Source organism: Rhizophagus irregularis, chromosome 10 (genome assembly GCF_026210795.1).
Source record: "Rhizophagus irregularis chromosome 10, complete sequence".
Lineage (NCBI taxonomy): Eukaryota > Fungi > Glomeromycota > Glomeromycetes > Glomerales > Glomeraceae > Rhizophagus > Rhizophagus irregularis.
In genome coordinates, this window is record NC_089438.1 from 2,347,272 (window position 1) to 2,366,603 (window position 19,332).

Consider the following 19,332-nt stretch of genomic DNA (forward strand, 5'->3'; position numbering starts at 1 on the left):
CTTAAATTTCTTCACTGTTCCATTTCCTTTCTCTTCCCCATTTTCATTCTTTCCCTTTCACTTTTACACGTTCTTTTCCTTTCTCTTTCACCTGTTCTTTCGATTTCACTTTTATTCTCACTCACTCTTTCAGTTTCCTTTATTCATTAAACGCTTTAACGAAACGTCTTCGGTAGGTTTAAGACTTTAATTTTCTTTTTTGTTTTTTTTTAACGAATTGTTTCTAACAGTTTGATTTTTTCTTTTTGTAGAAGGGCTTGGTTATTGGATATGAGTTTGGCGAGGGTATTAAAGTTTCGAAGTTAAAATTTGAATACTTCAACAAAAAAAAGTTATACTAACGTTTTTTATTTCTATTTTGTAGTCGTCCGATTTTTGACTGAGACGAACGAGAGGTTACGCTGGTACGTTTTCGAAAAAAAAAATTGAAAACTTTCTTTTTAAAAAAAATGGTAGCTAACATTTTATTTTATTTCTCTTTTGTAGGAACTTGGCCAAATATCGATTTCGGACTCACACATGGGTAGTTTTCGAAATAATTCGAAAATTTTGTCTTAAAAAAATTAAAAAAATGTTTTTATTTCTATTATGTAGGAATCCGTTTTTGGTATATTTGGACGTGTGAAAATTCGGTAAAGGTTACTTATATTAATTCTTTTAACGAAACGATTATTAACATTTTGTTTATTCTTTTATTTTTTTGCTTAATTTATTTATTTAACGAAACTTTTTACTAACGTATTGATATATCTTTTATTTTTTAGGGCGGTCAGGTTTCCCTTATCGTCCTTCCCTTTCCTTTTCGTCCTTCCTTTCCTTTTCATTCTCCCCTTTTTCTCACACCTTCTTCCACCTCTTTTTCTTGGAAGTAATGTAAGTTTCGTTTTGAAACTTACATATTTTTTTTAATTTTCTTTTATTTTATCCTTTTTTTTTTAAATTTAAGAAATGAATTAACGTTTCTTTATCATTATTTTTTTTGTAGGATGCCGGCTTGGTCATGAAACCAGACTTTAAGGTAAAAAACGAGAAAGAGAAGAAGGGATAAAGTAAAGAAACGAACTAACGTTTCTTTTTGTTATTTTTTTTTGTAGAACGCGTAGGAGGATGCCGGCTTGTTCACGAAACTGGACTTTAAAGTAAAAAATGTGAAAAGAGAATGGGATTTAGAACCAAGATTCTTAAGAATCTTGGTTTTTATTTTTTTTTAATATTTCGGAACAGTTACTAACCGTTCCTTTCTTTTTTTTATAGGTTCAGTGGATTTCTGATGAATGGATGAACCAAGATACGAATCTTAGTTTATTTATTTATTTTTTTTTATTATTATGGAACGATTACTAATAACCATTCCTTTTTTTTTTAAGTTTCGGGTAGGCTTCCTGGTTCCGAAGAACGAAAAAAAACCAAGATTCGTAAGTATATTTACGAATCTTGAATTTGTTTTTTTATTTTTTTTTAAACAATATATTATGAACGGTTACTAATAACTGTTCTTTTCATTTTTTTATAGGTTCGGCCGTTCGGGTGAGTTACCAAAGAACGGAAAAAACTAAGATTCTGTACTATAAATCTTAGATTTTTTTTCTTTTTTTTCAATATTTTAGAACGGTTATTACTAACTGTTCTTTTCTTTTTTTTTATAGGTTCGGTGTCTCAGGTGGGCTTTCGAAGAATGGAAAACCAAAAGATTCGTAAGGTACGGTACGAATCTTTACTTTTTTTTTTATTTTTTATTATTACAAACGGTTTACTAACCGTTCTTGTATTTTTTTTTTATAGGTTCAGGTGGGCTTCAGACAAATGAAGGAACCAAGATTCGTACTTTGTGATTTGTTCTTTTTTTGTTTTTAACAAATTTAACAACTTAAAATAACGTAAACCACCCCATCTCTTACAATATTCACAGGTGGCAACCTTATCTTATGGGTTGAAATTACCTATTCTACTTCAGTTGGGTTTTAGAATAGTTTTTATATAATTCTAGTCAGGGCTCGATTTATTGGGCGACGATTCTACATTGTGTGTTTTTATAATTTATTAGCTTAAAATTATCAATGTATTTTCCTGGCTTACCTTTAAGGTTGCTTGTCTAAACCTCTTTAAAATCCTACGATTAATTTCGTCAAAATTTTACTATAGATTTATTATAGTTTCGGCAGAGTTTCAGCAGTTTTGGCATTTATAATAAGTTTCGGCAGTTTCACTTTTCTCCAAAGTTTCGCCAGTTTTTTAATATAACTTTAATATAGTTTCAGCAGAATTTCGCTTTTCGGCGAAATGCCATCTTGCCTAAACCCCTAGGTTTCGGCAAGCAACTTTACTTACCTTAAAATCCTTAAAATAAAATAAAATAAAATAAAATAAACAAATTCTATATCACGTCATTTATATAAATTACCATTTATCACCATAATCAGATGGTGATAAATAACTATTTGTCACTATAAAATTTCAACTATAGCAATGTATTTTATTATATATTAATAAAGAAATTATCTAACTGTTAAAATGCAATGATTTTATTACATAATCCCATAAACCAAACATCTTGACCCTAATCCTAACGTAATAATAATTCAACGTACTGTCCCTAAACGCAATTATAATGCCAACGCACACTGACCTTAATTATAACACAATAGATTTTTCCAAAAAAAAAAATCACCCGACAAAACCCAGTTGAAATTATTAGAATTATAAAAAAAAAAGTATTTCTAATAAATAGAGATATTCAAAAAACCAAAAAAAAACAAAAATAGAAGAAAAAAAAATGAAATCACTAGTCAATTATCATTTCATCATTATCACCATCATCATTTTCGTTGAAGTAGTATTTCGGAGAACCAGTATCATCATGATCGCTCGCTTGAATCGATTTATATATTCTCTGAAGCTTATATTCCCTTAAATAATTCTCTTCAATTTTTTTATAATTATAAATTGTTTGTCCCTCTTCTTTGGTCATAATGAGTCCAGTCTCAATGAGTTTGAGCCAAACTTCATACGCGGCATTACTTATTGTAGATTTGAAAAAATTTATGTCTAAATTTGGAAAAGCGTCAATAATTCCTCATTCACGATTTGAAAGACTAATTAACTTTTCAATTCTCTTTCCTGTTTTTATAAAAATTGATATATCTTGAGTTTTAAATTTGCTAGATAGAACTGCTATATTCAATTATTTTTTTATTCGTTTGATTTTTAATCATTTCTCCCCTAGCTTTAGTCTTATATAAATTACAATAAACCTCTATTTTTTGATATATCATAAGAAAATTTACATATCCCCTAAACTTTCTTCTTCTTCTTATTTCTGTTTCGATATGCTCTTCAAGAATCTTGTCATAAACTTTTATTAAATGATTAACTAACGTTTTTATAGTATTTTCTTTTATAATATCAAAATCTGAATCAAGCTTTAAGAGGTTTGTTTCTGAAATGATTTCAGGAAAATTTAGTTCATTCTGAAAATCAATTACTACTTTCTCTTCTTCCTCCTCTGAATAATAAACTTTTAAAAAATCCTTGTTATTTTGATTTTCAATTTCAGCTTCAAACTCCTCCTTTGTTGAAGTACTTAACTTTTCTAACAACTTTTTAATATACAATTTAATGTCAATATTGTTTGGATTTATTGTAGGAGGAATAGTTGGTAGATTATCAAAATATAATAGGAGTTTGTGTAGATTTTTTGCTATTTCGATTGCCGGCGCGGTTAAGAATGATCTTAAAACAGTGGTTCTTGCTGTTGATAAACTTACTGAACTAGATCTCGGGGCTACATTTGCTGCTTGTAAAATTGTATTTTCTTCTTTATTGAAAAGTATTTTAAAAATTCCAAATTCTTTACTATCTAAAATTGCTTCTTGGTTTGATGATATATTAAGAGAATTTATACCAAGGCTTTCCATATTTTTATTTATATCTACAACAAATTTTACAATGTTTGATTCTAGAATTGAAACAGAAATAAATGTTTATTCTTAATAAAAATTTTATTTAATAATTATAAAAATTATATATATGATTCTACATACTATTTTGGCTTGATGTTACTTTTTGAACATTCACCTCTTGATGTTGACTTGTTGCTACTTCTTGATCAACTTCTTGATTAACATTCATCATTTGTAAGTAAGAATGTTCAGAAGAAAATTTATGTTCGGAAGAAAATTTATGAAAAAGGAAAATTTATTTATGAAAGAGGAAAATTTATGAAAGGGGAAAATTTATGATAGAGGAAAATTTATATTTATGATAGAGGAAAATTTATGATTATGATAGAGGAAAATTTATGATTATGATGGAGGAAAATTTATGAACGAGGGAAATTTATGATTATGATAGAGGAAAATTTATGATTATGATGGAGGAAAATTTTATGATAGAGGAAAATTTATGAAAAATTATGAAAAAAGAAAATTATTTAATTATTTCCAGAAAGACAGTTTAAATAGCAAAAGAATGTATTGTATTGAGCGTATGTATTGTTCGAAAGTTGTTATTAATTTTTAATGGCACAAAGAATATATATATACATAATTTGTTTAAATCATGATGTAATAGGTTTCCTTTTAAGCAACTTCATTTCTGGGGCAGTTTTTAAGCAGCCCCAAATTAATGGTACAAAAGAAGTAGCCCCGTTTTCTGGGCGCAGTTTTTAAGCAGCCCCATTTTCTGGGCACGATTTCTAATTTCCTGATCCTACTGTAAACTGTATAAATAAATTTCAAAAATAAATTTCACGTGATCATATAGAACCGCGGTATCTTTGGCTTACAGTAATTGGCATAACATTTGTTCTGGGTATTGATTGCAGATATTACGGAGTTTAAAGTTCATATATCAGATATTCGCAATTCCGCAATAATGCAATTAATTGTGGTATCACAGTACTGCGGATTAATTGCGCTTTGGCTATATTTCGTTTTAAAGGGCTTCAGTTTTTGCAAAAAATATACTTTGAACAATGGCAAGAAAAGTTCGACCGAATTTTTCTTGTTATTGTTAATCGATTGCTTTAAAAAAAACAATTATATACTTTGAACAATGGCAAGAAAAATTGGAGCGAATTTTTCTTGCCATTGTTTAATCAATTGCTTTAAAAAAAACAATAATAGACTTGAGTTAAACAATGGCAAGAAATGTTCGAGCGAATTTTTCTTGCCATTGTTTAATCAATTACTTTAAAAAAAAACAATGGTATACTTTGAACAATAGCAAGAAAAGTTCAAGCAAATTTTTCTTACCATGGTTTAATCAATTGCTTTAAATAAACAATGATATACTTTGAACAATAGCAAGAAAAGTTCGCGTAAATTTTTCTTGCCATTATTTAATCAATTGCTTTAAAAAAAAACAATGATATACTTTGAACAATAGCAAGAAAGTTCGAGCGAATTTTTCTTGCCATTATTTAATCAATTGCTTTAAAAAAAAACAATGATATACTTTGAACAATAGCAAGAAAGTTCGAGCAAATTTTTCTTGCCATTGTTTAATCAATTGCTTTAAAAAAAAACAATGATATACTTTGAACAATAGCAAGAAAGTTCGAGCAAATTTTTCTTGCCATTATTTAATCAATTGCTTTAAAAAAAAACAATGATATACTTTGAACAATAGCAAGAAAGTTCGAGCAAATTTTTCTTGCCATTGTTTAATCAATTGCTTTAAAAAAAAACAATGATATACTTCAAACAATGGCAAGAAAAGTTTGAGCGAATTTTTCTTGCCATTGTTTAATCAATTACTTTAAATAAATGATATACTTCGAACAATAGCAAGAAAAGTTTGAGCGAATTTTTCTTGATACTGCTTAATTTTTAAATTAAAACATTAGTATTAAATTAGCTAATTAGAATTAAGCAGTATCAAGAAAAATTCACGAGAATATTCCTTGATACTGCTTAATCTTTAAATTAAAATCTTAATACTAATTTATTAAATTTAATTTATAATTGAGCTTTAAAAATTAAACAGTATAACAGTATTATCAATCGGACTTTGAACTTAAAAATTAAACAGTATTAATGAAATTCTTGTGAATTTTTCTTTACATCAGTAAATTTTTGGGTAGTGCATACTAGTGTCGAAGTATACATTATAAATATATGGGTTTAAAATGTATAAAGTTCATAAAGTTGTAAAATTTATAATAAAAATAATATAAAAAAATATCGTATCTATAGAAAATACGCTATAACATATGAAATTTTTATAAAGGCTGGTGATTATTTGCGAACATTACAAATTTAAAACATTTTTTATTTTGGTTTATAAAAAAAAGTAAATGATTATTTTTTCTTGGTTTTCTTTTTATTGTTCTTATTACTGGTACTAACAACCCCACTGGCACTACGATTGACCTCTTCTTTATTAATGGCCATAGGTCTTCTACGCAGGCTTCGTCCGTCTAATGTAATAAATAAGAAAAAATATTAGAAGTTATTTTATTTAAATTAATTAATTATAAAAAATTTTTTTACTTGTAATTTTACTTGTAACTTTCAATCGTTTGTTGTTTAAATCCTCTATTAATAGAAAAAAAAAATACATTTAATTATTTTTATTTAAATTAAAATATAATCATTTTATAAAAAAAAAATTTTACTTTTCATAGGTTCTCCGGTTCATTTTTTTGCTAAATAATAAAAAAAATGAATCACAAACATTAATCACAAACATTAAATTAAGTCATTTCCTATGGTTGATTTGTTACAATATAATTATACCTAAAGTTGCCTGCCGAAATTAGGGAGTTTCGGCATGTCGAAATTGTTGAAACTATTTCGACATTTTGACATTGGCTCTCTGATTTGCCGAAATGCCGAAATAGTTTCGACATGTTGAAATTGTCGAAACCTAAAAATATTACGTTTCACGTAATAACTTGGCATCCAATGATCGTAGAAAGATGCACCATAGCTCGTTGGAATCGTCTCATAACGACGAGTCGAATGGTGGTTAGATCGTCTTTCTACGATCACTGGATGCCGAGATATTTAACAAAACGTCAAAAATCGGCATTTTGTATTTTGCGATACTGCGCCGTTTTACGTTTCACATAATAACTCGGCATCCAATGATCGTAGAAAGATGCACCATAGCTCGTTAGAATAGTCTCATAACGACGAGTCGAATGGTGGTTAGATCGTCTTTCTACGATCACTAGATGCCGAGATATTGAGCAAAACGTCAAAAATCGGCATTTTGTATTTTGCGATACTGCGCCGTTTGATTGCTCACATAATAACTCGGCATCCAATGATCGTAGAAAGATGCACCATAGCTCGTTGGAATCGTCTCATAACGACGAGTCGAATGGTGGTTAGATCGTCTTTCTACGATCACTAGATGCCGAGATATTAAGCGAAACGTCAAAAATCGGCATTTTGTATTTTGCGATACTGCGCCGTTTGACGTTTCACATAATAACTCGGCATCCAATAAGATGCACCATAGCTCGTTGGAATCGTCTCATAACGACGAGTCGAATGGTGGTTAAATCATCTTTCTACGTTCACTAGATGCCGAGATATTTAACGAAACGTCAAAAATCGGCATTTTGTATTTTGCGATACTGCGCCGTTTGACGTTTCGCCTATTATCTCGGCATCCAGTGATCATAAAAAGATGATTTAATTACCATTCGACTCGTCGTTATGAGACGATTCCAACGAGCTATGGTGCATCTTTCTACGATCATTGGATGCCGAGTTATTATGTGAAACGTCAAACGGCGCAGTATCGCAAAATACAAAATGCCGATTTTTGACGTTTCGTTAAATATCTCGGCATCTAGTAATCGTAGAAAGACGATCTAACCACCATTCGACTCGTCGTTATGAGACGATTCCAACGAGCTATGGCGCATCTTTCTACGATCATTGGATGCCGAGTTATTACGTGAAACGTAATATTTTTAGGTTTCGACAATTTCGACATGTTGAAACTATTTCAGCATTTCGGCATTTCGACAGGTTTTAGTTTCGACATTTCGACAATGGCCTGTAGAGTTTCGGCAGGCAACTTTAATTATACCTTGATCTTCGTCTTCAACATCATTTTCTTCATTTCTATTTCGGATTTCTTCGTTTCCTTCAATTCTGATTATTACAGTTCTAATCTTCTCTTCTTGTTCTTCATTCCTAACTTCCTCTTCTTCTTCTTTTTGTTCTTCATTTCTAATTTCTTCCTCTTCCTCTTCTTCTTGTTCTTTATTTCTAATTTCTTCCTTTTTTTCTTCTTCTTGTTCTTTATTTCTAACTTCTTCCTTTTCCTCTTCTTCTTGTTCCTTATTTCTAACTTCTTCCTCTTCCTCTATTTCTTGTTCCTTATTTCTAACTTCTTCCTTTTCTTCTTGTTCCTCATTTCTAACTTCTTCTTCTTCCTCGTCTTGATTCCTTTTCTTAAAATATCCGTTTCTATTCTTGGCTTTATGATCGTCTTTCATTAATATAAATTAAATATAAATTAGATTTTTGATCTTTTTTTTTTTAAAAAAAAAAAAGAAAAAAAACAAATATACTCACGAACATGTTGGACAAGTTTTTTTAACAATTCATACGCAAACCAATCATTAAAGCCGAACGGTATATGTAAGTCTTTCGTTCTTAATTTTAACTAAGAAAAGGTTATTATTTCATTATATTTATAAAAAAAAATTTATAAAACAAATAAAAATTACCTTTTCGATTATTTTGAATAAAATGTTTTTAGGAATGTCTTTATAGGCATAATTGTATTCAAGCTGATAATCAGCGCATATGCGCATTGCAGCCTAGTTTTATTGATTATTAAAGTCTTGTTTTGTATAACCAAATTATTTATGTATATACGCATTACACATGTCGTATTTACTTCATTCGAAATATTTAACACATTTAACATATCAGCTTTTGAAATATACTTCTTTTTTGGCTTTTGTATAAAACTATGTGTCTTTTAATGATATATTTAAAAAATAAATAAATAACTTAAATAATTAAATACAGTAATAATAATAAGGGCTTACAATAACAGAAGTTATGGACGACGACGTGGAGGGTGGCGTCTTTCGCTGTGAATGATGTGGAAGGGCTTACAGCAACAGAAGTTATAGACGACGACGTGGAGGTTCTTCGCGTACTCGCTGTGAATGACGTGGAGGGTCTTCACGTACTCGCTGTGGAGGAAGGTCTTTGGAAACTTAACGCTGTGGAAGGTCTATTATAACTTGTTATTGTTGTGGGAAACGAAAAAGTACTATCCAGAGAACTGAAAATAAATTTTTTTTTAATAAAATTTATGAAGAGTTGCATAAAAATCCTTATTTTTTATACACATACTTTATTTTTTCCAATAAAGCTTCATTTTGTTTCTTGATAAGGTCCAATTGTTCTTGGAGATCATTATTATTGCTCATACAGTAGTCATGTAAAAGTATCGAATGTATCGTAAATGTATAAATGTTAAAGAGAAAAAAGTAGGAAAAATACGTGGATTTTTATGATGACTGGGGTTTATTAACATCAGGTGATAAATTAAAATCATGTACATTTCCCGTGTAAACAGATACGTGAAACAATGTGAAACATGACCTGCCTATATATAGCGATTATAGGTGCACAAACACTTTAAAAGGACGGATCTCAGCCCATCATTTATTATCAGGATTGTCGGGTACTCGGGTTACTCAGCTAGTCAGGTTATTGTAGAAAAGATATATAACACGAGACATATATACACATATATATGATGGCGTAGTATAAAGTATAATTGTATATACTATATAATATAATTATGTTATACGTTAATTTTAGAGTTTATTTTGAGCTTTACCGAATATTACCGAATATTTTCGAGTTCTTTAAAATTTGCTAAGTCCCGTACATTATGAAATCAGTTATAATAAATTTCAAGATTTTTCATTTCGATATTTGTATTTCGAGCTTATTAAGTGTCAGGCTTATGAAATGTCAGGATTTAGAGTGTCGGGATAATATACCAAACTCTCGAATATATATATAAAGAAAGCGAATTCAAAGAAAGTACTAACAAATTATATGTGATAAAACTCTCCAAATACATATAATAAACTTTATTAAATTAAAAAACCATTAAATAAATATATTTTTTTCCTAATTGAAATTATGCCTAAGTGTGAATGTAAACATTGTTTAAATTTATCAAATGGTAAGGGAAGAGTACTTCATAGGACAACAGTAGCTCGACATTTATTAAAAGAAAAAGAGGCACAAGCTCTAGAAGATGAATACCAAAGACTTCATCCTGAAGAAAATTTTTATCATTCTGAAGAGGAAAATTTATACAAAGAAAACTTACGTGAAGAAGACTTGTATGAAGAAAATGAACGATCATTTATGGTGACAAGTGATAATGAAGAAGAAAATGAACGATCATATATGGAAATGTGTGATATTGAAGAAATTCCAAAAGAAACTAATGATGATTTTAGTTTCCAAAATGAAGAAAATGAGAAAACTAATAATTATGAAAATGATCATTATTATTATTATGAAAATGATGATTCAATTTCTGATTCTCAAAATGAATCAGAATCTGATAACATAAATTCTAATGCTGATAATGAAGAAGGTGAATTCCAAAATAAATTATTAATAGTATTTAAATACATTAACTATTTATTAACAATAATGATAAATTTTTTAGATAATACAATTATTTCTGATGAATTGCTTGAAGGATTAAAGCTTTTATATGTGAAATCAAATTTTAATTTTTCTGAAGCTGCATTTAATAATATATATAAAGCTTTCAATAGAAATAAAATGAGCTTAAATAAAATAAAAAAATACTTGGTTTGATAGTAGGAATTGAACCAAAAATATACGATATGTGTGTCAATTCATGTTGTGCGTTCGTAGGAGTTTTAGAAAATGAAAGAAAGTGTAAATTTTGTAAAGAGAACTGATATTATAGTAATGGTAAATCAAGAAAAAATTTACCTTTTATCTCTATAATTGAGCGTTTAAAGCTTCAATTTAAAAACTCTAAAAGATCCAAAGAATTATTATATAGGCATAACTATACTAATAATATAGGAGATCTTGTTCATAGGGACATAGGTGATATTTTTGATGGGCTGATTTATAAAGAGTTATTAAATGATGCATATTTTCCTGATCCTAGAGATGTTGCATTTACTGCATCTTGTGACGGTTATCAAATATTTCGACAAAAAACTGATGACTGTTGGGTATTTCTTTTTATAAATAATAATTTGCCTCAAGAATTAAGGGTAAAAAAAGAAAATTTAATGGTAACATTAATAATCCCAAGGCCAAAACAACCTCAAGATTTTAATTCATTTCTCTATCCATTAATTCAAGAGATGAAAATGTTACAAGGTATATTAAAAAATATGAAAAATAATAATTAATATAATATTTATTAATCATATTTTTGTATTTACAGATGGAATATTATGTTATGATGGAAACAAAAAAGAATATTTTACTTTACGTGTTCACATATTAGCTTGGACTGGAGATCTTCCTGCTCTTTCAAAAATTTTATATTTAATGGGATATAATTTATATTCAGGTTGCAGATTCTGTAATCTTCGAGGAACTTTAAATGAAATGAATAGACATGTATATTATCCATTACAACAAAATATTGATCCTATACGATTACCAATTCGAACACATGATGAGATGCTGACTAGCATAAATCAAATAGAACATCTGAAAGGAGATTGTAGAGAAACTTATATACGTAATTGCAGTTAGTTCAATATTTTAAATAAACTCATAGTAAAATTGATTAATATATTTTCTGAATTTTTAAAATTCTTGTTTAATAAAAAAAAATTAGGAATTAAAGGAAAGAGTATATTATTTGAGTTATCTTCTATAAAATTTCCGCGTTCATTTCCAGTAGATATAATGCACCTTTTTTTCGAAAACATTGCACCTCACATGTTTTGACATTGGATAGGAAAATTCTATCCAAAAAATGATGAATGGAATTCAAATAATTATACAATAAGTTCTAAAACATGGATTGAAATTGGTGAAATCATGGAAAAAAATAGATCTAATATGCCATCTGATATTGGACGTCCTTTACGCAATATCATTAAACATTCGGCTGGGTTTAAAGCTATGGAATGGGCAAATTGGATTATTTTATTTTCTTTACCATTATTAAAAGGAAGGCTGCCACAAAGGTAATAATAAATAAAAAGAGTTAATTGTTAAAAAATTGATAATATAGGAAAGCTTATTTAAATAATTTAAAATAATAGTTACTTCTTAAGATGGTCAAATTTTGTTGAAGCTGTTCAGTTATGTATTCAACCTCGAATAAATTTTGAAGATCTAGATAAAATCTGAAATTTATTGATACAATTTTATAATCATTATGCAAGGTATCATCTTTATGGAATTATATAATAACACAGGTCGAACAGATGTCATTGTCGCAAAATTTGCCTGGAATTTTTCTGGCAAATTGAGAATTATCCCAGTAAATTGGGGTAAATTGTATTACAATTTTGGGATAATGGAGGACTTACAATTTGGCAAATTTTGTCAAAATGGCGGAATTCCTACAGAATTTCTAATTCAAATGTTGAGAAATTTTTCAGTAAATTATCATTAATTGTGGGAAATTTTAGGTAAATTTTTAGTAATTTTATGTAAATTGTAGTGAATTTAGTCAAATTTTTAGTAATTTTATGTAAACGTAATGTGAATTTAGTCAAATTTTTAGTAATTTTATGTAAACGTAATGCAAATTGTGGTGAATTTAGTCAAATTTTTAGTAATTTTATGTAAACGTATTGTAAATTGTGTAAATTTTAGGCAAATTTTTAGTAATTTTATGTAAACGTAATGCAAATTGTAGTGAATTTAGTCAAATTTTTAGTAATTTTATGTAAACGTAATGCAAATTGTGGTGAATTTAGTCAAATTTTTAGTAATTTTATGCAAACGTAATGCAAATTGTGGTAAATTGTAGTGTATTTTTAGTAATCATCAGGAAATTTTATAGCGCGAAAAATTGCGTAAGTTTACGATTTTGTAAGTTTACGAAAGTTTATGGCATAATATTTCGAAAAATTTCAAAATATTACGTAAGTTTACAATTTCGTAAGATTTATGTGATATTACGGTTAAAATATTACGTAAGTTTTCAATATCGTAAGATTTACGCAATATTACGGTCAAAATATTCTGCAAATTTACGAAACTGTAAACCTGCGTAATATTACGGTTGAAATATTTTGAAAATTTACGAAACTGTAAACCTGCGTAATATAACGGTTGAAATATTTCAAAAATTTACGAAACTGTAAACCTGCGTAATATTACGGTTAAAATATTTCGAAAATTTACGAAACTGTAAACCTGCGTAATATTACGGTTGAAATATTTCGAAAATTTACGAGATTGTAAACTGCATATGCAGTAGAACGTATACAAGGGGCATGTGATACTATTGAATAATCAAAAATAATATAAACACCTTTTCTTTTATATAAACACCTTTTTTTTTAAGTTTGGGAAAGCAAATTTATTTTTATTTACGAATTTTTTATTATTTACAATTTTTATGTTAAAAATTAAAGTAAATTCTAATTTTTATTATAACTTAATAAAAAAATACACATTTGATACTTGTTCGCTACTATTTTATAAAATAGTACCCAGGCTGTACGGCGTGAACGTCAGTATCAGTCACAGCCCAAAAAACGTGAGTCTCCAGCCGATATTTGGTACGGACTGGGCCTAGCTACTCACTTAATAAATAATAAAAAAATAAAAATAATTATCTTCTTCTACGATACGTAGGTAAGTTTCTCCTTGCCCTACGATCATCACGCGTGACTAAAATTGATCAAATTTATCAAATTTAAAACATGAACGTAAATATTAATTATAAATTTTATTATAGTATAATTACCCAGCCTCTCCCAAAATCTCGTTCTAAATTCGCGATAATATCTTGCGCCGGTACGCGTCCACAGCCACCGCCCAGAGTTACCATTACGATAAAGGACATAGTTCTAAATATCAAAATCAGTTTGAATATTCGGTAAATACATTTAATTTATATGAATGTAATGTTATTTATTTACTTACATGGTAATCCCTGACGAGGTTCCTCCACTTTTGGCTGCACTGTTGCCCGGAAACCCTCGTTCGAAATATTCTATTTATTCTGATTCAATTAAATGGATTGGTTAATTTGAATTTAAATTCTTTCTTAAAGAAATTATAGATATTAGTCATATGAACCTATTGGCAACAAAGTCCCAAAAATCTTGGCAGCTTCTACCATTAATATTGTGGTAGGCGTGGTTTCTGTCTCGGCGTATGTCAACAAGTTCGTCCATCATAGCCCAGTTCCAATGGACGTTATAGTGGGAATGACGACATGTGTGGCGAGGCATTATTAGTAATTTGATTTTGGGATGAGTAAAAATTTGAAAGAAAGTCGTAAAATGTCACTTTAAATAAAATTTGAACAATACCTCTTTGGTTTGATTTTATTTCTCGTTTCAATTAAAATTTAATTTATTAGACTTTTCATCATTAAACATATTAATTAAATCTCATGCGGATATGGATTATCTAAATATAAATATCATGATTCTAAATATAAATATAAATCACTTAATTTATTTTAATTTTTTTTTAAAAAAAAAATCTTAGTTTGATTTCAATTAAAAATAATTAAAAATCATGTACATGTTTTGGTTATTTAAATATAAATATCAATATATTATATTTAAAAATAAACCAATTTATTATTAGCACATTCTATTGAATTTTAAAAAAATCAATTTTTTTTTTAAAAAAAAATCATCAATATATCATATTTAAAAATAAAACAATTATATTCTGATTAAATATTTTGCGTACATTTCTTAAAAAAATCATAAAAAAAAAATCTTGTACGTCGTACATGCAATTACTAAATATCATCCCCTTGTGATAAATAAAAAATTACGCAACACAAATTCAACACAAACTCAACACAAATTTAACAAATTTAACGAAATTTGGCCAAAATTAATAATTTTTTACCAAAATTATCAACACAAATTGAACACAAATTGAACACAAATTTCAGTCACGATTTATTTATGTCACACCCATGTTGTTAATAATTAAATAAATAAATCTGCATTTTATTTATGATATGGGAAACGTGACCATAAATTCTTTAAGGATATAATTTTATTAAAATAAATTAAAACTCCTATATCAAGTGACTAAAAAATATATTTATTTACAAAATATTCATTTTGTTTATCAAATCGGGGTACTATGTGAACGACACCATGTATAGACTCTATAGCTACAAAGTTATATAATTCTATCAATTTTAAGTGAGGACATCCATATAAATATGGGTTCCTTTTAGATTTAAAATCGTACCATTGAATTAATGCGAGATTTAGCGGTGGGTCTGTTAATACTTCTGCTAACAATAAGGCCTATAAATAATAAATATTTATTAATACTTTATAATAAATTATTACATAAATTGAAAAAATACCTGTCCATAACAAAGTCCTTTGTCTGATATATAATCATTTGATTCTTCAGAATCCATTGAAATAGCTATGTCGCTAAACCATACTTTATTATGATACCTGTTTGTGGCACGCATTATGGCACCATTTTCCAGTGTTACCGATCCGTATATGTTTATTCGGGTTTCACCAATAATTGTGAACCCATCAAGTAAATCTAGATATGAATCCAGACAACTTATAAATCTAGCAAAACCGGTCTGCATTTTATTGTCTACGGAATCTTTTTTTTCATTAAAAAATGTATTTGCATCTTGTAAAGAGAAATCAAAGAGTCTTGCAGAAAATTTACAAGTGCGAGGTGTTTTTGCCAGATTCACTGAATGTTGAGACATTCTAATAGATATTGCTTGACGTTTTATCTATTAATTTAATTTCCATCTTAAGTTATATAATAAATATATACAATAAATAAATTTCCAAATACTTACAGTTCGTAAAAGCTGAAGTTCGACATCTTTTTTATTGCTAATTCGGTAGGGTATTTTAACGAAATATTTGTGGAGACTTTCGTAAGTTTCTGTGGTATAGCCATTTATTGCGCCATAAGATTGTATTGAGTCAATAATGTGATAAACCCATGAATGCAATTTAGGCAACTTCAAATTGGAAGGAGAAACAAATTTAAAAGCCTTGACAAACATCCGCGCCCATCTATGTATTGCATCCTAAAATTTAAATGTTAATTTAATTTATTTAATTTAAATTTTCGATTTTACTAAAATTTTAATACATACATTAAATTTCTCCAAGTCACTTTCACTAAATTCTTCATATTTACTTAAAATATACATTTCATTCCAATATTCGTACAATTTCACAAGATTATCATTATTTACAAAATTATCTACTTCGTTATTATTTTCATCATATAAATTATCAATAACAAATATCATGACTTTCATCAAACTTCGATATTCATTAGCAGTTAATCTTGCAATTGACTGCAGTTTATTGGAAAAAATTTTAATGGCGGGAAAACGTGGAATTGCTGCTAGACGGCGATCTACTTCTTCAACTAATTTATTACCATTAACATGTTGCAATTTTAAGATATCGCACGTGAAGATAATTTGATAACGAAATAAACCCAAATCTAAATGATGCATTCTGTCAGGAACAGTAGCCAAGTAGATATTTATATTCCTTGATAATATAAATATTTATAATTAATATATATATATGTTATTATAATTATTTCTACTTTTGCATACTTACGGCAAATTCCAAAAAAAATTAGGTACAGATTCTATGCAAACAGATTTTTGTGTATCATTTTCAAAATATTTACGCATTTCATCATGAGTTCTTAGTATTACATCATTAACTGATAAGTTTATATTTGCAAGATTGTCCCTTTTAATTAAACAGGAGTGACATGGAAGGCTTGAATTGGAGGATTTATAAACTAAACAAAAACTTGCGGCTTCTGGCCAATCTGCAATAATAGTTGAAACTCTAGGATAAAACCAGGTATTTTCATTATTTATAAAAAGGTCTATACCATCTTTTAATAAAATAATAGGTTCTAGTAAATGACGTAAAGATTTATGAAAGGTATCACGAACCAGATCTTTATTTGCAGCTTCTAAAATTGGTAAATATCCCAAAAGTTGCTTTGCATCCTGTTTATTACGACGCCATATTGGGATATTGCCTAATGAAATATATATTGGATGCAATTGACTTTTTCCTAATGTATCTGTAGTTGTTGCATCTGAATATAAAATAATTGATAATAATTTGGAACCAGTAGGTAAGGATTCTTGCGTAGTTTTCCACCATTTTCCAGTGTTTTGTTCACTGTAAATACTTTCTCTATTATACTATAAAATAATATAAATAAATTAAAATAAATATTATTTAAATTATTGAATTAACTAATATTTACTATTTACCTCATAGTTTTCGTAAGATAGCGCAAAATTTTGTGTTATGTCAGAAACAGTTAAGATATTTTTGATGCACTGTATTAAGTTTTGATAATAAAGAAAATAATCTTTATCCTTATGTTTTGTTATAAGAACTTTACTAAATTCTAAATTAGAAAACTTCATATTATTCATAAATGCTCGTCCCTGTTCAATATTTTTTGGTAATGGTGATTCTGTAAAATTTGAATGTTTATTAAAAAAATGTATTATTTCATTACCACCTTTATTGTTTATTTTATATTTCGTTACTAATAACATTAGATCTTTATAAGCATCATTAGGAAATTCTGTGCAAGTTTTGGTATTGAGATTTTTGGGTTCTTCAAAAATTTCAGGCTTTTCAGATGAATCTAATATATTTTCAAAGTTACTATCTTCAAGGCTCATCTCTGATATTGCACTTCCAATACTGTCAAATGACATATTTTGTACATTATTATCATCATCCACCTAAAATTATAAACCAAAATGAGTTAGTATAATTTGAGCTTTTTCTTTAAAAAGAATAATCTGGAATAACATAATTACTTCAACTTTATCATTTTCATATTCACTACTTAGATTACTTCTTGTATCCATTTCACTGCTATATTTTTTACTATTATTATTATTATCATTATCTTCTACTTCTACTTCTACATTTTTTAAGCATTTTTGGGCGTGTTGAGTATATGCAAAGCGTTGACTGAATATTCGCATACAAAGGGGCATTTGAAACTCATGTTACTAAATTAACGCGTCAAATTTGATGAAAAGTATCAATTCACTATTTAATTTATATGAGATTATGTGTGCTAATAAAATTATATTGCAAATTCATTGTAAAAATTTAATGAATTAATTGAATGGATTACAATTGATTGAGTTATTTGAATAGACACGACTACGCAAATTTACGCATTAATGAATGGAACTGGCTGTAAGAATCTGGTGGCTAATATCGCGGAATCATTCGCAATTTTACGCATTATAGCAAAATTAAAATATGCGAAACACTCAGCAATTTTGCTGTCGGGAACTTGCCGAGTTTGTGGGTTGGCAAATCTAAAAATAAATGTAACAAGTCTATGATGTACCATATAAATATTGTTTATTATTTTATTTACTATTTCAATTTGCCGGCAACCTGCCAAGTGAATCTGACAGCAAAAGTGCTGAGTGTTTCGCATATTTTGAATTTGCTGTAACGGGCTGTAAGAATTCGGATGGCTTATTCAATCGGCTAATCATCTGATAATCAGCCGCAAATTTATTGGCTTAACACGGCAAATCACTTTTACAATAATGGACGGATGATCAGCCACAAATTTATGCGATAATCAGGTTATAAGCGCTCAAGATCACTATCAATCTGATCAGCCAAATGAGTTCACTGGCTGCAACTTTTTTTTTCCATGCATAAAAGCCCCAACATGTGTAACATGTTATTTTTTTATAAATTAGATTTGATTAATATTTCGATTGTACTATGTGCTTTTACGAGAGTTTTTTTTTAAAGTTCTCTTATGAAAGTGTTACAATATTTTTTCGTAATATCACGATGCAAAATTTTTGCATTAGTACATTCATTTTTCGTAATATTTCGCATTAGTTCATCCATTTTTCGCAATATTTCGCAAGTTTTTTTCTTTTTTAGTATCGAATGGCGGAAATTACCTTATGACAGCTTGCCTCCTTTTTCTGAATTTCTGATTCATGTATTTCCCCCTTTTTCCTCATCCTTTTCGAATTTTCTAGTTCACCTTTTTCTCATATATTTCCTCTTTTTTCTCATATATTTCCTCCTTTTTCTCATATTTTCGTTTCAAATTTATTATCATA

At 28.2% G+C, this 19,332-nt stretch overlaps 2 protein-coding genes across 2 annotated transcripts; both read right to left on the reverse strand.

The window, feature by feature from the left end:
• Nucleotides 1-2,782: 2,782 nt before the first annotated feature.
• On the reverse strand, nucleotides 2,783-4,131 carry OCT59_002039 (uncharacterized protein; the record flags this gene model as incomplete). The annotated part of the gene is made up of 4 exons (XM_066144216.1): nucleotides 2,783-3,045; nucleotides 3,245-3,596; nucleotides 3,765-3,955; nucleotides 4,041-4,131. The coding sequence occupies 4 exons, from the start codon at nucleotides 4,129-4,131 to the stop codon at nucleotides 2,783-2,785; spliced, it is 897 nt and encodes a 298-aa protein (XP_065995398.1).
• A 3,826-nt stretch (nucleotides 4,132-7,957) lies between these two features.
• On the reverse strand, nucleotides 7,958-9,409 carry OCT59_002040 (uncharacterized protein; the record flags this gene model as incomplete). Its single annotated transcript, XM_066144217.1, has 7 exons — nucleotides 7,958-8,451; nucleotides 8,538-8,628; nucleotides 8,693-8,785; nucleotides 8,866-8,946; nucleotides 9,020-9,084; nucleotides 9,167-9,261; nucleotides 9,333-9,409. The coding sequence occupies 7 exons, from the start codon at nucleotides 9,407-9,409 to the stop codon at nucleotides 7,958-7,960; spliced, it is 996 nt and encodes a 331-aa protein (XP_065995399.1).
• Nucleotides 9,410-19,332: the final 9,923 nt, after the last annotated feature.